The sequence below is a fragment of the Coccinella septempunctata genome, chromosome 7 (assembly GCF_907165205.1).
Source record: "Coccinella septempunctata chromosome 7, icCocSept1.1, whole genome shotgun sequence".
NCBI lineage: Eukaryota > Metazoa > Arthropoda > Insecta > Coleoptera > Coccinellidae > Coccinella > Coccinella septempunctata.
In genome coordinates, this window is record NC_058195.1 from 25,159,185 (window position 1) to 25,182,861 (window position 23,677).

General features: G+C 35.4%; 2 protein-coding genes and 1 long non-coding RNA gene across 3 annotated transcripts; 1 reads left to right on the forward strand and 2 right to left on the reverse strand.

Moving 5' to 3' along the window:
* Nucleotides 1-3,644: 3,644 nt before the first annotated feature.
* On the reverse strand, nt 3,645-3,921 carry LOC123316338. Its single transcript, XR_006538058.1, has 2 exons — nt 3,804-3,921; nt 3,645-3,724 (listed from the first exon to the last, which is right to left on the reverse strand). It is a non-coding gene; the product is annotated as an uncharacterized LOC123316338 (long non-coding RNA).
* Nucleotides 3,922-8,732: 4,811 nt separating this feature from the next.
* LOC123317345 lies at nt 8,733-10,541 on the forward strand. The gene is made up of 2 exons (XM_044903822.1): nt 8,733-10,382; nt 10,462-10,541. The coding sequence occupies exon 1, from the start codon at nt 8,852-8,854 to the stop codon at nt 10,187-10,189; it is 1,338 nt and encodes a 445-aa protein (XP_044759757.1). The 5' UTR covers nt 8,733-8,851; the 3' UTR covers nt 10,190-10,382; nt 10,462-10,541.
* A 10,643-nt stretch (nt 10,542-21,184) lies between these two features.
* Nucleotides 21,185-22,717, reverse strand: LOC123317649. Its single transcript, XM_044904255.1, has one exon. It carries the CDS (start codon nt 22,715-22,717, stop codon nt 21,185-21,187), a length of 1,533 nt encoding a protein of 510 aa, XP_044760190.1.
* Between the last annotated feature and the right edge of the window lie 960 nt (nt 22,718-23,677).

Consider the following 23,677-nt stretch of genomic DNA (forward strand, 5'->3'; position numbering starts at 1 on the left):
CTGTACTGTTCCGTTCTGGGAGTAAGCTTAATCTATGTATGCTCCTTCGGATGTTAACTGTCCTCGTCGTTGGAGAATTTCGAGCAGCGGTCTTCATTGCCTCAAGCTCATCCGGAGAGAGTAGCTTGCGGGTTCTTATGTTCCGAATTTGGGCTATCAAGTGTTTTCCGGTGAACTTCTTGTCGGGATAGATCTCCTCCCATCGTTCAGCCAGTTTTGCGGCATATTTCTTCGTGTTCCTTCCACCTTCAGTAACCAAATAATAAGCATTAATCAGACTGCGGTTCATTTCTCTTGTCCAATGCTGCCTTTTCTGTTCCAGGGTTCCAGCGAGACCGCCCGAATCAGACGTGTCCAAGCCATTGAACCGGGAGTTCCTGAACAATCTTCTTGGCCTTGTGGTACCAGTTCGTAGAGGAGTGCCACTTGCTCCACTCGTATCTACTAGGGACCGTGACGATCTTCCCCTAGGCGCGATCCCAACACCAGGGGCGGGTTCCGAGGCTCTTTGAGTATCGAGAGCATATTATACACAGTAGGAGGGGTGCTAACCCTCTTACTACCTATATATATATATATATATATATATATATATATATTTATATATATATATATATATATATATATATATATATATATATATATATATATATATAGGTAGTAAGAGGGTTAGCACCCCTCCTACTGTGTATAATATACAGTATAATATACATATATATATATATATATATATATATATATATATATATATATATATATATATATATATATATATATATATATATATATATATATATATATATATATATATATAAGTTTCAACATTAAAAATTCTCCCATCAAATATATATATATATATATATATATATATATATATATATATATATATATATATATATATATATATATATATATATATATATATATATATATATATATATATATATATATATATATATATATATATATATATATATATATATATATATATATATATATATATATTTGATGGGAGAATTTTTAATGTAGAAACTTATATATATATATATATATATATATATATATATATATATATATATATATATATATATATATATATATATATATATATATATATATGTATATATATATATATATATATATACTTAATTATTGGGTACTCGGCATAAAGGGGCTATGTAGACAAATCAAACAACCATTTGTCATGTACATCTATATTTCGGACACTTGTTTAGGTCCTTCATCAGGATGCTAAAAAAGTTAATAAAAACCTCTAAAATCTAACAGACTAAAAAATCATCAAGACAAAAACTTACGTTTGACTAGTTGTGGAAAGAATGGCAAAGAAACAATCAGCATGTGTCCAACCAATTACAAATCATTGGAAGGAAGAAAACTACATCAATCTCGAGAAACTACATGAATATTCTCTAAGTAATAACACAAACAAAATCGTGTCAAAAAGATCGCTAAACTAGGTTACAAGCACAATGGCGCCAAAAGTTGACACAGAGGACAGACAAATCCTCAGACCACAGAGGACTATGACAATCTGTCAAATCTTTTTCTTTAAAAGTGAAATAGGTTTTGAGTTTTGGAATAGAGATGTCGCCCCGGAGTCCAAAGCGAAAGTGAGAACAATTACCATCCTCATATTTTGTGGGATGACATTATAAAGTTTGTGAAAGTTGAGGAGAGATGTCGCTTTTGGAGTCCAAAGCGAGCAAATAATTATAAATGTTACTAAGACCCTTAATGTCGGTACGTTTATTGATAGGATTTGATTGCTCATTAATATAGCACATTTCCAAAAAAACCCGTTTGGTGTTATTTGAGCAAGAATACAGTATCTTCGGATTATCGAAATCGAAAATATGACCAGTTCTCGCAGCATGCAAAGCAAGGGCACATCTGTCAGGGTGTAGTCTGACGTCGCTTTTGTGAACCGCGAATCTTCTTTTTAGGGATTGGGAGGTTTGTCCGATATAGACCCCATCACAGTCTAAACATCTCACTGAGTAGACACAATCAGAGCTGGAAAGAACGTCCGCTCTGTCTTTGAGATTGGTGAAAAGAAACTTATTGGGGAAAACGTTATATCTGGCAATTTTCACGTTGCTAATAGAGGAAAAAATGTGAACCAGTTTACTGGTCAAACCAGGCAATGAGGGCAGAGATGCAAACTTTATTTGGCTGACATGTGAGCTCTCGTGGGGAGCGTCCTGTCTTTGTTGAGGCAGTGTAGTAGGAGGATGTTCAGGAGGATCAGGTGAGATCCGTCGATTGGATGTCGAGAATATCAACTTCTTAAGCAGGCCGTGGGGATATCCATTATCTTTTAGGATGTCATATAATCTGTTCAGAGCACTCTGTTTGAAATCCATGTGAGTAAGGCCTATTATTCTGTTCTTTAGGTTGTTAACAACGTTGATTTTCATTTGCCAATCATGGCTTGAATTGAAGTGGACATATCTTCCTGAGCTGGTCGGCTTTCTGTACCAATCCAGCTTTACTGTGTTGTCCTCAGAACGTATCACTTTGGTATCCAGGAATGGGACAAATCTGTCTTTCTCTTCTTCTATGGTAAACTGTATATGTGGGTTGAAGGAGTTGAAGATCCTTAGGAGTTCTTCTTTCATATTTGAAGGAATGGCCAATATAATGTCATCAACATACTGGAACAAGAATGCTGGAATGAAAGATAGTTTGCCAAGGCAGTAACCGATCAACACCGTCATCACCAGAGCTGCCAAAGTTGGGCTGAGGATGCTGCCCATTGGGCACCCAAAGATTTGAGAGTAAAATTCGCCTTTATATTTGAAATAGTTGGAATCGAACAGGAACTGCAATAGGTTAACAAATTTAGGCCTAGGAATGTTCGTGACGGCCTCAATCCTGCTCCAATTGTCTACTATTATCTTCTCCGTTAACTCCCAGGAAATATTGGTGAAAAGACTGATCACATCCAACGAAAGGATCTCATGGTCTGGAGGAATCTGCAAATTGTTGACCTTCTCCGCAAAATCGAAAGAATCCTTGACTGCCCAAGTGTGGAAGTCGTCCTTGAAAGCTGACTTGAGGATGTCGGCGACAAACTTGCTAAGTTCACTTGTTGGGGATTTAATGGTGGAGACGATAGGTCTGAGAGGAGTTCCCTCTTTATGGATCTTTGGTAGACCGTAGATAGTGGGGGAAATGCCTTTGTAGTTATTCAATTGTCTCGCCGTGGTGGCACTGATGTATGCTTGGTCTTTGAGATCCTTGACAAGGCTGTTGTTCCTTGTCTGATACCTCGATGTGGGGTCTGAGTTTAATTTCTTATAAACGTTGGTGTCCTCCCCACATCGAGGTATCAGACAAGGAACAACAGCCTTGTCAAGGATCTCAAAGACCAAGCATACATCAGTGCCACCACGGCGAGACAATTGAATAACTACAAAGGCATTTCCCCCACTATCTACGGTCTACCAAAGATCCATAAAGAGGGAACTCCTCTCAGACCTATCGTCTCCACCATTAAATCCCCAACAAGTGAACTTAGCAAGTTTGTCGCCGATACCCTTAACTAATAAACTGAATATATATATATATATATATATATATATATATATATATATAGTGAGGGGGGAATAAGGGATCTCGACCAATATGAAAGTTGTTTATTTAATTCTCTTTATTCATTCGCCAAGCTTTCGGTATCTAATTTGCACCTTCCTCAGGGTTCCTACAAGAAATATACTCTCAAATAGACTTCTTTATAATATAACATGGTCACAATTATTTTTGACTCTGATTTTACTCACTGAATTTTGAGAAAGTTCATTCATGTATTGTAAAATCCTGTTTGTATGTTCTCTTTTCTCTACTAAGTACAATTTGTTCGAAAGTAATCATTAAACAATATACAAATTTAAACTCAAAATACACACTCAACATTCTTTGGGAAAACGGAAAATCATGTCTAAAAGTGAACGACAGACGACAAATGTCAAAAAGTCAGGGGTGTCCAGAAAGTGTGTACTTTGAGTTTAAATTTGTATATTGTTTAATGATTACTTTCGAACAAATTGTACTTAGTAGAGAAAAGAGAACATACAAACAGGATTTTACAATACATGAATGAACTTTCTCAAAATTCAGTGAGTAAAATCAGAGTCAAAAATAATTGTGACCATGTTATATTATAAAGAAGTCTATTTGAGAGTATATTTCTTGTAGGAACCCTGAGGAAGGTGCAAATTAGATACCGAAAGCTTGGCGAATGAATAAAGAGAATTAAATAAACAACTTTCATATTGGTCGAGATCCCTTATTCCCCCCTCACTAAATTTAAAAACGACCATAAATTACTACTTCTAAGAATAGAAAATGGGATTTTTTCAAAGGATGACATCTTTGTATGGAGAAAGAGTAACACTACTACTCAAGAAATGGACGACCAACAACACAAGGTTAGCAGCGTTTCGAAACAGAAGAATATTCCTACTAGAGTGCAAAAGACAAGATCTGACACCACCACATATTGGAAATGGAATGAAGAACATAAACAATCTTTTTGAGTTGAATTCGGGTGTTAGATTGAACAGAAAGGTAGCTGAGTTCAATGAGAAACTCACGGGCAAGATCATAAGATTGGAGATCGAACATACACAATCCACAATAAAAAGATTGGAGAGAATTCAGGATGAAAACTTGAGAGAACTGAACTCAATGTTACCACAAACCACAGTGTCTGAGTTTCTTCGGAGGCAGAATATAACCTATACTAGGGAGTTTCACAGGATTGGACGTAAGAACAGAGAAAAGATCAGCAGATTGATAGAGAGAAGAAAGACCAAATACAAGACACAAGAGAAATGGTTCAAAAATCTTACAACAGAACTTTTACCAGAGGAAGTTAAAACTACACTATCATTGGGAAATAAATTTGGCATCTCAACAAATATAAGAGAAACATCTTTAAGAAGGTTAGTGGCAGATATTGAAAATATATTAGATATGATACCTAACGATGAAAGAGACTTACTTAGAGCTAAGACAACCAGTATCGTGACTAATCATTTTCATAAGTATAAAGACCAAACACGTATTATTGATTTCATGTTTAACAAAACAAAGAACTTCCTAAGAATTCATGATCACTTGTTGGTATTAAATAGTGACAAGGGCTCAGTTACGGTTGTTATGACAAAAGATGAGTACTTACAAAAAATGCAAACCCTTTTAAATACAGATAGTTTCAAGGAAATATCAAGGGATCCCACAACAACCATACAGACCAAGACAAACAAGATTATAACAGATCTAAAGAACATAGGTGCTATAGATGATGTTCAAGCAAAATTATTGAGGAAATACAATTCAATAGCCCCACGCATATATGGAAACCCAAAACTACATAAAATAGATGTACCATTAAGACCAATTGTCTTAATGCCCATCACATTTTGTGGGGTAGCACTGGGGTCAACCCGAGGGGTGAGGCGCTAATTGACTTTCTGTATTCAACAAGTCTGAACCTACTCAATAGAGGTAATGAGCCGACCTTCGTTACTTCGAGTAGAAGGGAGGTGCTCGACATAACTTTGTGTAGCAGTTCCATCGCTGATTTCATCGAGAATTGGCGTGTTGCAACGGAAGTGATCTCTTTATCAGACCACCGACACATCTGCTTCACTATCAAAGGGAACAGAACTTCAAAGGATCCAGAAACCTTCAGGAATCCGAGAAGAACAGATTGGTCCAACTACCTGACAGACCTCTCTAACAACCTAGGACAGGAGAACCTTGTACCAAAGACCACGAGAGAATTGGACACTGCTGCTGACAAGCTGCAGGAGTGCATTATCTCGGCCTACCACAGCAGTTGTAGACCTCAATTTCGTAGACCAAAGGGTCAGACGAAGTGGTGGACACCTGAGCTGACAGACGCCAGACTTACTAGCAGGCATCTCTTTAACAGGGCGATGAGATCTGGCAGTGTAAATGACTGGGACGATTACAAATCAGCCCTGAAGAGATACAAAGGACTCATAAGGAAGTCCAAGCGCGAATCGTGGAGGCGCTTCTGTAGCGACATAGAGGGTGCACCTGAAGCCAATCGGCTGAGGAAGATACTCTCTGCAGGAGGCACAGTCACGATAGACTACTTAAAGCTTCCTACCGGGCATAAAACATGCTCAGAGGAAGAAAGCTTAAGACATCTCCTAGAGGCGCATTTTCCGGGCTTCACAGAGAACAACAACACGCAGGATGAGCGCCAACGACATGCCTCACGAGAGGACTGGAAGTTGGCTTCACAAGTGGTGACACAGTCTCGAATCCGATGGGCTATTAACGGATTCGAGCCCTACAAAGCAGCGGGCGAGGATGGCATAATTCCGGCACTCCTTATTAAGGGGCTGGATGTGTTGTCCTCCCCACTGCTCCATATACTCCGAGCGAGTCTAGCTCTAGGACATATTCCATTGCCCTGGAGGAAGGTGCGGGTTGTTTTCATACCCAAACCTGGCAAACCCACGCATACGATAGCGAACGACTTTCGTCCAATAAGCCTTTCCTCGTTTCTAACCAAGACGTTGGAGAGACTGGTAGAAAGATATATCAGGGACGGTGCGTTACAGACGTACCCATTACACCCCTGCCAGCATGCTTACCAAATAGGTAAATCAGTAGATTCTGCTCTTCACTCGGTAGTCAACTGCATTGAGGACGGACTACATCACAAAGAATGGACACTGGCTATATTCCTGGATATAGAGGGTGCATTCAACAACACTGCGTTTGGCGCGATGCAAGCTGCGTTGTCCAAACATGGCGTGGAACCGACACTTTGTCGTTGGGCGAGGTCTCTGCTGAGGGATCGCAGCATAACTGCTCGGCTAGGCGGCTCGACAATCTGGGGCTCGCCGGGAAGGGGATGTCCGCAGGGAGGTGTTTTATCACCTCTACTGTGGAATCTTGTCCTGAATGGGCTCCTGGTCGAGCTGGCAAGGGCTGGGCTCGTTGTTGTGGCCTATGCGGATGACCTTGTCCTACTGATCAGAGGTAAGGTAATCAGTGTCATCTTCGATCTGATGCAGAATGCCCTGCGTATGATTGAACGATGGTGCTTAGAGAACGAACTCTCGGTCAACCCTGGTAAAACAGAGATGGTTCTTTTTACTAGGAGGAGGGTGCCCCATAACATCAAGCTTCCTAGCTTGTTTGGGATTGGGCTCACCCTATCCGAGCAAGTTCGATATCTCGGTGTGACACTGGACCACAAGTTATTGTGGAACAAACACATTGAGACTCAATCGAGCAAGGCTAATGTAATTTTTTGGTCTACTCGGAGAGTGCTTGGAAAAGGATGGGGCTTCAAACCACACATTATGCACTGGCTGTATACTGTAGTGGTGAGGCCTATCCTTACCTACGCATCACTGGTGTGGTGGACTTCCATGGGGAAGAATTCCAGCCGCACCATTATGACTAGATGTCAGAGGAACGCATGTTTAGCCATCACAGGCGCTCTGAGATCCACCCCTACGGCAGCTATGGAGTGTCTGCTGGGACTACCACCTTTGGACCTTGCAGTTACACAGGTGGCCATGAAGACAGCTCTTAGAGTTTGGGAACAGGGACAATGGCGCGATAGAGGACTATTCAGGGGGCATGCGAGGGCTCTCAAGATGGTGAGGGATGCCAACGCATCTCTTCTCCATAGAGGGGACCGCGCGGGCACCAGCTTCTATTTTGCCGAACCCTACAGGGTAATTGTCCCTGACAGAGACCTTTGGTCTACACCAAACAGGCTTCTTGAGCCCGAAGGTCCCACTTGGTTCACCGATGGCTCTGTGATGGCCACAGGGACTGGAGTGGGAATTGTGGGACCTCGTTTCAATCTATCCATCCCCCTAGGGAAGGACTGTTCCATAGTGCAAGCAGAACTGTATGCTGTTCTAGCCTGCACACTGGAGAATATCCGCAGAGGGTACTCCGGGAAACACATCTATATTTGCTGTGACAGTCAGGGAACCCTGAAATCCCTTTCTGAGGAAAGGGTTAACTCACACCTAGTAAAGGAATGCAGAGAGGCTCTGCGGGGACTGGGTTCTGATAACATTGTGAAAGTTATCTGGTGCCCGGCTCACGCAGGACTTCCGGGGAACGAGAGGGCAGACAGACTTGCAAAGCAGGGAGCCCGCTCAGCTTTTGTAGGTCCGGGACCGGCGCTGCCTATCTGTCGTAAATCTGTCAAGAACTTCTTTAATAGTTGGCTGGACAGGAAATTTTCCTCTGGATGGAGCATGAGAAGTGGTCTCAGACAGTCGAGGCTTCTCATTGAGAGACCATCCTCTGTGCCTGAGGTCAAAAAACTCTTAGCTCTTGAGAGGAAACAACTGAGTCTAGTGACTGGAGCAATGACTGGCCATTTGTTTAACAAACACTTAAACAGAATGGGACTGACTAGCCGCTCCCTGTGCCGCTGGTGCAGGAGCACGGAGGAAACGGTTGAACACATTTTGTTTTTCTGTATCAACCTTGAGGACTTAAGGATGACACATCTAGGAAATAGAACACCCACAGCTCCTATGGTGAGAGGGACACCTCTCTGTCGACTTGTGGCATTTTTGTCAGCTTGTCACAGAGTGTAAGTCTCTCCAACTACAAGCGGACGAACAATGGGTCACGAGGCCTCAGTTCAGCCCGGTGGGGCACCGCACGTAGAAGAAGAAGAAGAAGACCAATTGTATCAGATGTACAGGGACCAACGATTAATTTAGCAAGATTTATTGCCAAAATTCTAACAGACGCTTATGATACAAACAATGAGTTCTATGTAAAGGACACATTTGAAATAGCACAAATGTTGAATAATTTTAAATTACCACCAAATTACATACTTGTCTCTCTAGATGTAGTGAATCTTTTTGGAAATATAACTGAAGATTTAGTCTATGAGGCTGTGAAAGAGAGATGGGACAACATAGAACAACATTGCAGCATCCAAAAAGAAAAATTTATGAACATAATAGAATTCCTGTTAAAAAATGGGTATTTTGTGTTTGAGGGTAGATATTTTATACAAACGTTGGGTTGCAGCATGGGATCAAAACTAAGTCCAATACTGTCCCTTTATGTTATGGATTATTTGATAAGAAAATGCATACCAAAACTAATTTTCAAACCACCATTCCTTAAAAAATTCGTAGATGATGTGATAACAGCTATACCCAATACAGAAAAAGAAAATGTCCTCACAATATTCAACGGTTTCAATGAACACATACAATTCACCATGGAAGAAGAAGATGAAAAACAGTCCATACCATTTTTAGATACGAGAGTGTACAGGTGTGATGACATTATAAAGTTGGACTGGTATACAAAGTCGATCTCATCTGACAGATGTATCCACTATCTATCTGATCATACTACCCAGATCAAAATAAATTTCATAAAAGAAAAAATAAGGAGAATTAAAAAAATTTGCCACCCAGACTTCGTGTCGAAAAGCATAAAAAAGTTACAAAACATACTACTAGAAAATTCTTACCCACCACACATGATAAAAAAACTATTGTTTTCCAGTGAAAATCAAATGACGGAAAACATAACAGAGAATTCGATAAGTGAACAAGAAGATCACGAAAGAGAAACCATTAGATACTGCTCAATACCAAACATTAGGACACTAACAACAAAAATAAAAAAATGCTTTAACAACAGATATAACATCAGAGTAATCACAAAAAACCAAAAAACAGTAGCCAACCTCTACTCCAGACTTAAATACCCTATACCAAAAAACTTGAGAACAAATGTGATATACCAGATTAAATGCATGGACTGCGACAATACATATGTAGGACAAACATCCCAATTGATAAAAAATAGAATTACACTACACAGAAGTGATATTAGACTAAACAACCGGAGATGTGCGTTGTCGATACATGCAAATGAGAAAGATCACAAGATAAATCTAGAAGATGTGGAAATTTTAGATAGCGAGAGAAATTATAAAAAGAGAACAGTGCTTGAAATGATACATATAAGAGACCAACCCAATCCAATCAATAAGAAAACTGATACTTCAAATCTCAGTAATATCTATACATATCTTTTGTCTCTGAAGAAGGAACCATTGTACAATAGCCCAGTAGAAGAAAGAAGAAGAACAGAACTTTCTGGACACCCCTGACTTTTTGACATTTGTCGTCTGTCGTTCACTTTTAGACATGATTTTCCGTTTTCCCAAAGAATGTTGAGTGTGTACTTTGAGTTTAAATTTGTATATTGTTTAATGATTACTTTCGAACAAATTGTACTTAGTAGAGAAAAGAGAACATACAAACAGGATTTTACAATACATGAATGAACTTTCTCAAAATTCAGTGAGTAAAATCAGAGTCAAAAATAATTGTGACCATGTTATATTATAAAGAAGTCTATTTGAGAGTATATTTCTTGTAGGAACCCTGAGGAAGGTGCAAATTAGATACCGAAAGCTTGGCGAATGAATAAAGAGAATTAAATAAACAACTTTCATATTGGTCGAGATCCCTTATTCCCCCCTCACTAAATTTAAAAACGACCATAAATTACTACTTCTATATATATATATATATATATATATTATGTTAAAATACTATGGGTACAACCAGCCCCTTGCCGAGTACCCATAGTATTTTAACATATAATATACGGCAATACTTCGAATTCACTATATATATATATATATATATATATATATATATATATATATATATATATATATATATATATATATATATATATATATATATATATATATATATATATATATATATATATATATATATATATATATATATATATATATATATATATATATATATATATATATATATATATGTATGTAAATCGTCAAGTCTGGGGTACTTTTCAGTCGCTAAATGGTCAGTTTGGAGACATTTGTCAACTTTGGGGTCGGCCCTCAAACTTTTCTCCTGGGAGTTGGTTAGTTTGGAGACCTGACCCCAAACTTTTTCAGAAATTGTTGAGATGGTTAGTTTGGGGACGTGACTCCAAACTTCTTTAAAAAATGTGTATAAAATGAATTTTCGATAATAAATTCGTTCCGAGACAAGTGGAAGCATCTCTCCTGAGAGTATTGTTACCGTATTCTTTCGAATTATTCTACAAAGTGAATCTGTTGAACAATTTTGTACAGTTAAATGACTTTCTTAAACGACCAAACTGAAAAAGTCTTCGAAATGTTTTTATCCCCAAACTGTTCATAAAATAACTAAAAACAAGCTCAAACCTCACAACTTACACAACAGAAAAAGTTATGAAGTGCAGTAAAGTTCAATGACCAATAATGATTTAATGATCAATAATGATGCACGAAATCAGATTGATAGGGTTCGTGAAGAAATTTATCCTATATCCACTTCAAGAAATTCATATTATGATGGTTTACATGGTTAACTTGATATTACCATAACAAAAATTATTTGTTCTCTGAACATTTTGCTGATTCGTCAGTTATCGACAATTGAGGGTGAAATATACTAGAATCAGGGTACATGACACATCTAATTACTATCTGAAATATGTAGATGTTTCATTGTTCTCTCATTGCCAGGCAACAATTGTTCCAATTGATTTGCTTCTGACGAATTGGTGCATAATTCACCAGAGTTATTTCCATCATTTAATAAATAAAATCCCCAAACTGGCCGAAACGAAAAACGTCCTCAAACTTTACGATTCACACACATATAAATTTGTAGACCAAGATTCAAGGTTTCCACAATGAATTAATTGAATATAATAAATACTTTCACCATATTTAGCAACATATTTTATAATATATTGAAAAACACAAATATATTTCGAATAATTATAGTCATAACACGACGTAGAGATTAACATGACGGCCTCATTGTGAATGCTCTTATTCTCCAGAAATAAAACCTGTTTCTGACTGAAATATTTTTGTCCCAAACTGGCCATACCATAACGAAAAACGTCCTCAAATATTACGATTTAAACACATGTAAAGAAAATATCGCATGTTTCAGCGTTTCTCTGGTATAATTTGTCCTATTACGTGATCTGAGAGTTTTTATGTTTGAAGTTCGCGTTTTTCGTCATAATTGTGAAAATCAAATTCAATTCATAGAATTCCGTTATCGATCTAAGAAATCTGGATTGAAGGCTGAAAATGTTGTTTCTTTGATATTTGACGGCTATATCGACAATAGGTACTGCTTTGTATTTTTGTAAATTAAAGTTTGTTATTCAGCAGAGAAACGCATTTGAGACTTTAATTCATCCTCACTGAATAGAAACTCATTTTAAACATATACATATACAAACACTCAATTCATTAAATGAATTTTCAAGATGAGAATAAGGTTCTGTGAATTCGGTATCTTATTCTTCAGATGATTTTATGATACAAAGATACCATGGACTATGGGTTTCTTGCGCATTGTTCCTGAAATACAGGCTGTTGAAATTCAAAACAAAAATTGGTTTTTCGGAAATATTTTCAAAACCGTACACTGTTTTCATTTGAGTTTTGGTAAGTTATGAGTACGCATTAAAACACATTTTTTCAAATTTCAAACTATTTCTTATATTCCCCAGAGGCGTCCGTACAGACTTCTTTCCGAATAAATTCAGTAAAAAATGGTACGACAATGCTTTTTTTCAAATTTGAAATTATTCTCGTAATTATCCAAAAATCCAGAGTCAGAATGGTTTCTTGAGTTTTTCACCCAAAATAAATACTTTCTGAGATAAAATAAAAGCAATTTCATCAGATCGCTACGAAATTCTGCAATTACTTATCTCATGTACTCCGACATTGGAGATAACTTCTGATTTTACAATTTTTTGTATTTGAACACCCTGTATTTCAGAAACAATATCCATAGCGTCTTTGTAGCATCAAATCATCTGAGGAATAGGATCTCAAATTCACGGAACCTCATTCTGAAACACCCTGTATATTTCATTGAACTCATTAGTTCAATGATATATATTAATTAGGCCTCATCGTAAAAAAATTTTCTTTTTCTTCAAAAATAAACTTCATGTCTTACGTCCAGAAATAAAATTCATTTGTGAAATGTATTCTACCCGAAAATGGTTCATTTATAGTATATACTTGAGTCTAAAATTTTCCTTCTGTTGTAGACCTTTGACAAGATTTGTCATTCGCCGAAGGTGTCCCCAAAAATATAGAGCAATCACTTCCCTGCTGTATTACCAGTCATTGAATTACCAAATTTATTTCCGAAAAATCTGAACGATTTATAAGTTTTCAATCACTTTTCATGGATCAGTTATGAAAAAAATTAAAAACAGTTCTTTTCAGGAACTTTGACTTCATTTGATATACACTCCCGGTACGATCGAAAGACTCAAGTCGACACAAATATTTCGGGAAAGAAGGTGCATCTTTTTAACCTCTCTGTATAAAATACGAAAAGATCCAATATATCTAAGTATACAGGGTAATTTCTGACCAATGACCCATCGGGCAGGTGGTAATAGGGAATCATATGAGGAGTCAGAAATAGGCACTCAAACATCCAATTTCTGAGATACTTGGTGTTTTCTGACCATCACAGTATATTCAAACCTCTATAATTTTCAAACTATTAAATATTTTTGGCTTTAAAGCCCGTTTACAACAGTCGAAAATTCTCTAGATAATTACTGGTGAATTCATGCACCGTGAATTCTCTGCAGTTACATACGTACTTTCAGTAGAATTCACTGTTCAGTTGCATACTGTCTGCAATTTTATTGCCAAAATTCTCTAAAGAAGGACCGTAATCTATTATAAACATTTTACGCCCATGTATCAAAACATAACTCTGTACGCGAAGAATTTTTTTCTGTCAGTTTCGTGAAGACAAGAAAAAATGCTATAGAAATCAATGATGAATTCGAAACTAACATATTCGTGAAGACGAGAAGAAATGATTCGGCAACAATGTATTCAATTAGGCACAATTCAACAACAATTCATATTTGAATTGAACTTCTAACGAACACATAGAAAATATGATAACTTATTTATGAAATTTCATCAGTAAGCTGCTTTGAATAACCATGCATTTTTCAACTTTTTTCTATACATATAAATATGATTTTCGTAACATTCGAGGGTTATACCGAAGATCAGCACATACTTCATCAAATCTCTGAAATAATTCAGCTCTAGTATTGATATTTTTCGGATAGATAATTTTTTTCTGATGACCCTATAAAAATTATCCAAAGGGATAAAATCAGGAGATGGTGCTGGCCTTCTTCTAGGACTTCCCCCACTTATCCACCGATTTGGATACTCTGAATGATGGGAAATAATTCTTTCAGAAATATTTTTTCTCCTTTTCCGAATATGTTGATGATACAACTGTGAATCATACGGAGTGGTGTTTTTGATATCTGATCATCAGAACTAGAGCACAAAATCAGTCTTTAATATCGAAATACTTCGAAAACATAGTTTTAAATATTATTGAAATCAGTCGATTATTTCGAAATTTGTGAAAAAAAATCGAGATATTTTGTTCTTCAGATGGCTCTACTATAAACAGAAAATTTGTGCTATTCAGATTGATCATTGATTTCCATAACATTTTTTCATGTCTACGAAATTGATAATTAAAATTTTTTGAATCATATACAGAGTAATGTTTTACTACTAGAACGTAAAAAGTTTATGATCTTGTACGGTCCTGTTTTTTTATTGATTTCTGCTTTTGATTGTCTCAAAGATAAAATTTTACCAAATATCAAAATCAGCAGTATCGAAACTGTCGGGGTTTCAATATAATGATTTTCAGGAAACACCCAGTATCTCAGAAACTAGTAGGCATAAAATATGATTGAGTGTCCATTTCTGATTCCTCATATTGTCCTCTATTATACCCTTTCAATGGGTCATTGGTCAGAAATCACCCTGTACATATATACCCACCGAAGTTTTGCGTCTATAGGAATATCAAAAGTACGAAATATTCCTTTCTTGCTATTGAGTTTCAAAGTCTCATTTGAGTTTCATATCATTATTATAGAAGATTTCCTGCTCAATATTGGGATATTTTGAATAGGTAAAAGTTAGCGAATTTCGTCATCAGGAAATTCCTACGGCTGTTGCTATGTGGATATATTTCATTCGTTAATTTCATAGACAGCAGCGAACGGGGAAGAATATTCTAGAATTTTCGGGAGTTGATGAGCTTGTATATCCGAAATTTGTTCAGTTCGGGGTCAGTTCATGAAAAGGGGGGAATACTTTGTCTGTATTCAGTTAAGTACGGAAATTCTGATTTCAGAAGTTTTCTCCCACAAATATTCTACAACCTTTCCGCAATCTGGTAATACATATTGAGTCAATAATTGTCATCAAAAATTCCTGATCGCTTTAGATGGATGGATATCGCACCCTATGGATTGGATTTATATTCAAATCGTTTGAAACACGTAATTAATGAAAAAAATGGCTAATTACGGTTGAGATCTTTTACGTAGCAACACTTTTCCAACCGGTGGAGGAGATGTAGAAAATTTCAATGATTCTGCCAGTTAAAATATATCGTTGTTAATGTTATATACGTATGCCCCTCGTGAAGTTTGAAACCTTTATTCTTTATGTTATAGTATGATGATCATGAGGACAATATTATCTTCAGAGTAGGTATCTCAAGAATAGAACGGGTGGATTCAATGAGTTTTATTGAAATATGTCCATATAATTAGTTTTTTTTATTGAATTTATAGGGATTTACAATCTACTTTCAAAAGTATTAAGTAAATGTGTTGTATGTAAAGACTAAGAGAAAGAATTGAACATCAATTCATAGTTAAGATTATCCAGTTAGGTTAGGTTAGGTTAGGATCTTTTCAACCTCCGTGAGTTGAACGGATCTTCTGTCAGTTGGTCGATCAGTTGGTTGGCATGTCCTTCTAGCTTCTGATGATATTTTCTCGAGTAATTTTCTATTTCTGTGACATATGGGACTCTTAAATCCTCATGGATGGTGTGATTGGAGACATACCAAGGGGCATTAACCACTGAACGTAGTATTTTAGATTGGAGTCTTTGGATGATTTGAATATTTGATGGTTTTAACGCAACCCCAAAATTGGATGCCGTTAGTCCATATTGGCTGGATGATTGTCTTGTAAATACGAATTTATTTTGAAGGTTCAATTTGGACTTCCTGCCTTTAAGCAGTTGAATATAAAAAATTTATATCTAACGTCTATGATCTTCACATTAGATATATATACTCATGAAAATCGTGAAGTTTGGAACCTTTTTGTTATGGTATGGTACGTTTGGGGTCAGTAATATTCCAAGTGTTCCTCAACGAAAACGGAAAAAAAAGGTACAACGAATTTTATCGACTCATTTGATATATTCCGTCCAACATGAATTAATTTATATCGGGCGGCAGTAGCGGCCCTTCAATCTTCCTATATTTATAACATATTCATACCTACTTATGAGAATCGTAATGTTTTTGTTATGGTAACAATAAAAATATTGTTACCTGAAAAAATACAGTATTTCAACAACAGAACGATTGGCTGCAGTAAATTTTATTGAATAATTTGATATTTCAGTTTCCCATAATTAGCCCGACTGAAGGTTTTTCGACAGTAACTTTTTGGAAATTATTAGGTATCGCAGCGGGAAGCTCTATCGAGAACCCGGTTTATTTGCTTTCGTTTTGCTGCAGTCTTCTATAACTACTGAAGGATGAAAAATATTAATCAATCAGCATCGAATTGATATTATTAATAGAAGTTTTCTATTATTAGTGTTTATGATTTGACATATTGATACTGTGATTTCATTGTTCAATTCATGTTTTTCAATATACTTGACAGGTCAGTTTGTAAGTATGAGTTATATTGTAATTTGAAGAAACGATATAACTTAACATGAATAGATTATTGTGGACTCATTGTGTGTGGATATTATAGATGTTGGTTTCTTTCCCTTTCAATCTTTTTTTATAGATGCAGCATTTGTACTATGGACTTTTTTCAGCAATGAACTACTGAAATATTCATACAACTTGCTGCATATAATAACCAGTTTGTCGGTTCGAATATTCAAATTCTCACGAATTGAAATGATCTCGATCAATATTTCTGCCATAGATTTCAGTCATAGTAGATAGATAAGTTGAAGTGCTGTAATCCGGTGGCAAGCATGCTCTCCGGGATTTACTGTTCTTTACTCAGTAGATAACGTATGCCCACTGACCAACTATCATCTTGTATTTTGAGTTATTCGGCGAAATGAAATATCATGTGATATTTCGAATATTCTGCGTCTAAACTTTTTTATGCTTCATATAATTCTCACAGATTCATTGATTCCATTTGAAAATTCTCTAAAAAATATGTTCATTGATTTTTTTCAGTGATAATTGAAACGACTATTCCATATCGTTCTTGGTTCAAATCAGTTCAATGAAAATTCATAACATACATCATTTATACTCATGAAAATAGTAAAGTTTGGAACCTTTTTGTTATGGTATGGTAAGTTTGGGGTCAGTAATATTCCAAATGTCCCACAACGATGGAAAAAAAGGTTACAACGAATTTTATCGACTCATTTGATATATTCCGTGTAACATGAATTAATTCATATCGGGCGGCAGTAGCGGCCCTTCGATCTTCCTATATTTATAACATATTCATACCTACTTATGAGAATCGTAATGTTTTGAAAACTTTTTGTTATGGTAACAATAAAAATATTGTTACCTGTAAAAATAGAGTATTTCAACAACAGAACGATTGGCTGCAGTAAATTTTATTGAATAATTTGATATTTCAGTTTCCCATAATAAGCCCGACTGAAGGTTTTTCGACAGAAACTTTTTGGAAATTATTAGGTATCGCAGCGGGAAGCTCTATCGAGAACCCGGTTTATTTGCTTTCGTTTTGCTGCAGTCTTCTATTACTACTGAAGGATGAAAAATATTAATCAATCAGCATCAAATTGATATTACTAGAAGTTTTCTATTATTAGTGTTTATGGTTTGACATATTGATACTTTGATTTCATTGTTCAATTCATGTTTTTCAATATACTTGACAGGTCAGTTTGTAAGTATGAGTTATATTGTAATTTGAAGAAACGATATAACTTCTTAACTTGAATAGATTATTGTGGACACTTTGTGTGTTGATATTACGGATGTTGGTTTCTTTCCCTTTCAATCTTCTTTTATAGATACAGCATTTGCACTATGGACTTTTTTCAGTAATGAAATACTGAAATATTCATTTAACTTGCTGCATATAATAACCATTTTGTCGGTTCGAATATTCAAATTCTCACGAATTGATATGATCTTAATCAATATTTCTGCCATAGATTTCAGTCATAGTAGATAGATAAGTTGAAGTGCTGTAATCCGGTGGCAAGCATGCTATCCGTGATTTACTGTTCTTTACTCAGTAGATAAGGTACGCCCACTGACTACCATCTTGTATTTTGAGTAATTCGGCGAAATGAAATATCATGTGATATTTTGAATATTCTGCGTCTAAACTTCTTGATGCTGTATATAATTTTCACAGAATCATTGATTCCATTAGAAAATTCTCTAAAAAATTTGTTCAGTTATTTTTTTTTTCAGTAATAATTGAAATTACTATTCCATATCATTCTTGATTTAAATCAGTTCAATGAAAATTCATAACATACATTCAACCTGTATATATGTACTAGCCCGTACAATCAGACTCAATAGAGTCTGTTTATTACTCACCTGAGTGTTTTCAGATCCTGAAATAATGAATCAACAGAATTTAAGCAAATATTGACGTTTATCAACGATTGATTTTTCATTGTTTGTGATTTTTCTGACTCCATTCACGGAATAACACATATGTATACCACAATATCAGAAAAAAAATCAATTATAAGGATGACTCCAAACTTGAAAAAATGTTTTTTTCTGGTTTTCTCCGGTCCAATAGGTCATATATACGAATGTATAGTTATGTATACAAAAAAAAAGCCACCTTAAAAATGTCCCCAAACTTGACGATTTACACATATATATATATATATATATATATATATATATATATATATATATAATGAGGATAAATTCAGATATATATATATCTGCGCAGAGAGAGTTGAAACAATCAAGTGTAAGTTGGATTTCTGTTTCTGGTACTATCATAAAAAGGTCATCTACAAATTTCTTCAATATTAGAACAGTATACGGTAACTTAGGTAAGGTCAAGTTAAATTGATGGTCCATAACATATTGTGCCAAGATGGGGGATAACTTGGACCCCATTGCGCATCCAAAAACTTGTCGATAAAATTCTCCCTGGAACGTACAATAATTGTTTTCAAGGAGAAAGGTGACTACTTCCATAAACAATTCCATATCTATTTTGGTGTGTTGTTTTATATTGTTCCACTCAAGCTTAAGAACTTCAATAATTTTACTCTTTTCTAGATTCCCGAATAGATTCACAACGTCGAGGGATATCAGTCTATGATCGTCTGGTATTTCAAAGTCATTGATTTCTTGTGCATACTGGAATGTGTCTCTTACATAGTATTTATTGTCAGTATTGTATGCACTTTTCAGCGTATCCGCCATAAATTTAGACAGTGAATTCATTGGACTTCCTATGCTGGAAATAATTGGTCTCAGTGGGTTTCCCTCTTTATGTAGTTTTGGGTTTCCATAAATTCTTGGGGCTACAGTGTTGTATGATTTCATTTCTTTGGCCTCTTGGGATGTTATATATTTTCGCTGTTTCAACATTTCTATGTATGAGTTACACTTTTTTTGGATCGTTTGTGTTGGGTCTCTTGGTAGCCTTATGAAGTCCTCCGAATGTAGTATAGTTTGCATTTTTTCCTTATATGTTTGCCGGTTCATAATCACAGTTGTACCACCCTTGTCACTATTCAAAACAACAAGGTCGTCGTTGTTCTTCAGGAATTCTTTTGTTTCCTTAAACCATTTATTTGTTGGGTTTTTGTTTTCTATGTCTCTATGTAAGTAATTAGTGACAATATTTGTGAACCTGGCTCTTTGTATGTCTTTTCGTTCATTTTCAATACCTCGCAGAATACATTTTGTGTCTGCAATCAGATTCTCTATGTTGACATCTCTTTTTGTTGTTGGAATGCTGAACTTTGAACCCAAGGATAGAAGGCTGCTCACTGTTGTTGGTATCTGTTTTTCAGACCAATTTCTTAACCATTTTTCTTGTGTTTTTATGTACTGAATATTTTCCTTGCTGAGGTCTTTTATCTTCTTTAGGTTTCCTTCCTTGATTTTGTGAAATCTCGTGTTATATGCTATACTTAGTCTTCTCTTATATTCCACAAGAATGTATTCCGGTAGATTTTCTAACTTTCTCTGTATTTCCTCTATGTACTTTTTCAACTTGTTCACCTTTTGGTTTACTTGACACAATTCTAGGTTGAGGATCTTCTTATTCGTTTTGTCATTGAATTGTTTTATTTTCTTGTTTAGTCTATTATTGTTATACTCGAAAAGACTCATCACACTTTTCAAATTTGATGTGATATGTTTTGGAACGATTCCCTGTCTTTTACATTCCAAAAGAAATATACGTCGGTTCACAGCTGATGCCAACTTGTTGTTCGTTGTACTCCATATCTTCAAATATTTAGTTGTTTCATGTCCATAATCTCTGCTGATATCTTCGAAGAAACCCATTACTATATGATCACTGTAGTTATAAGAGCCTTTTAATAATATAAATTCGACGATAAGGGTCTATCGACTCTGGTTTGGGGAGTGAATGAGGTACTCTTTATTCTACGCCAAGCTTTCGCATTTCTTTAATGCTTCTTCAGGGCTTCTACAAGGACAAAAATAATACATGTAATTAATAATGTTAAACAATCTAAAACACAACTCACTGAATGCGAGGTTTTGTATAAACATACACCTGTCATGAACCATACGTTGAAAACAATATAAAATTATCCTTATTTCTTTCATTTTGGAATTTCTTTGGTTTCAAAACGACATATAAAAATTCTCATAAACACTTTACGATCCTTCAGCACGAAAAAATTTTTTTCTTGGTTATATTACCTGTTCTATGAAACGTCGTCTGTTGCCCAACTCTTTGCTCCTTGTTTTCTCTACTCATCTACAGGACCGTCATAAAAGCCACTCATTTCCAACTTCTCTAACAAATAACTGTATATGGAACTTAGTTTATTTGTATCCGTCTTTTTGTTTAGAGTGTTTTTTTCTTTGTTTATATTTATCATCTCGTGTATCAATCTCTTCTGGTAATTACTTTCTGTTTTTAATATCTCCACATTTTCAAAATCTATATGATGATCCAGACTATGTGCATGAGCAGCCAAAGCACATCTTTCTGGATATTTCCTTATATCCGACTTATGTAGCGCCATTCTACTTTTTACCCATTGTGAGGTGTGTCCAATATAACATTTATCGCAGTTTTCACAATTTATTTTGTAAACTACATTACTTTGTAGGGGTGTTGGTATAGGGTCTTTTATTTTGGTATACAAGGACCTTATGGTTTTTTGGTTATAAACTGCAATTTTGACATTATCTTCTCTAAACACATTTTTCAATTTTCCTGTTAAGTTAGTAATATTAGGGTACGATGCATAATGTGTCCTAGTTGTTGTCATATTTTGTTCTTCTGTCTGTCCAGTCTGTGTTTCACTGTTTGCATACAATAGTTTCTTTAACATGCTGTTAGGGTATGCATTTTCTCTAAGGATATGATGTAGTTTTCTTATTCCTTCTTCTATGAATGACTTATGACATATTTTTGATATCCTTTTTTTCATTTGATTTATTGTGTTGATTTTTACATTTATGTTTTGGTCTGAATAGAAATGAATGATCTTATCTGAAAGAGTGTTCTTTCTGTACCATTTTAACTTTACTTTATTGTCATGTCTATATGCTCTGGTGTCTAGGAATGTTACTGACTGTTGTGTATCTTCTGTTTCTAATGTGAACTGTATATCTGCGCAGAGAGAGTTGAAACAATCAAGTGTTAGTTGGATTTCTGTTTCTGGTACTATCATAAAAAGGTCATCTACAAATTTCTTCAATATTAGAACAGTATACGGTAACTTAGGTAAGGTCAAGTTCAATTGATGGTCCATAACATATTGTGCCAAGATGGGGGATAACTTGGACCCCATTGCGCATCCAAAAACTTGTCGATAAAATTCTCCCTGGAACGTACAATAATTGTTTTCAAGGAGAAAGGTGACTACTTCCATAAACAATTCCATATCTATTTTGGTGTGTTGTTTTATATTGTTCCACTCAAGCTTAAGAACTTCAATAATTTTACTCTTTTCTAGATTCCCGAATAGATTCACAACGTCGAGGGATATCAGTCTATGATCGTCTGGTATTTCAAAGTCATTGATTTCTTGTGCATACTGGAATGTGTCTTTTACATAGTATTTATTGTCAGTATTGTATGCACTTTTCAGCGTATCCGCCATAAATTTAGACAGTGAATTCATTGGACTTCCTATGCTGGAAATAATTGGTCTCAGTGGGTTTCCCTCTTTATGTAGTTTTGGGTTTCCATAAATTCTTGGGGCTACAGTGTTGTATGATTTCATTTCTTTGGCCTCTTGGGATGTTATATATTTTCGCTGTTTCAACATTTCTACCTTTTTATGATAGTACCAGAAACAGAAATCCAACTAACACTTGATTGTTTCAACTCTCTCTGCGCAGATATACAGTTCACATTAGAAACAGAAGATACACAACAGTCAGTACCATTCCTAGACACCAGAGCATATAGACATGACAATAAAGTAAAGTTAAAATGGTACAGAAAGAACACTCATTCAGATAAGATCATTCATTTCTATTGAGACCAAAACATAAATGTAAAAATCAACACAATAAATCAAATGAAAAAAAGGATATCAAAAATATGTCATAAGTCATTCATAGAAGAAGGAATAAGAAAACTACATCATATCCTTAGAGAAAATGCATACCCTAACAGCATGTTAAAGAAACTATTGTATGCAAACAGTGAAACACAGACTGGACAGACAGAAGAACAAAATATGACAACAACTAGGACACATTATGCATCGTACCCTAATATTACTAACTTAACAGGAAAATTGAAAAATGTGTTTAGAGAAGATAATGTCAAAATTGCAGTTTATAACCAAAAAACCATAAGGTCCTTGTATACCAAAATAAAAGACCCTATACCAACACCCCTACAAAGTAATGTAGTTTACAAAATAAATTGTGAAAACTGCGATAAATGTTATATTGGACACACCTCACAATGGGTAAAAAGTAGAATGGCGCTACATAAGTCGGATATAAGGAAATATCCAGAAAGATGTGCTTTGGCTGCTCATGCACATAGTCTGGATCATCATATAGATTTTGAAAATGTGGAGATATTAAAAACAGAAAGTAATTACCAGAAGAGATTGATACACGAGATGATAAATATAAACAAAGAAAAAAACACTCTAAACAAAAAGACGGATACAAATAAACTAAGTTCCATATACAGTTATTTGTTAGAGAAGTTGGAAATGAGTGGCTTTTATGACGGTCCTGTAGATGAGTAGAGAAAACAAGGAGCA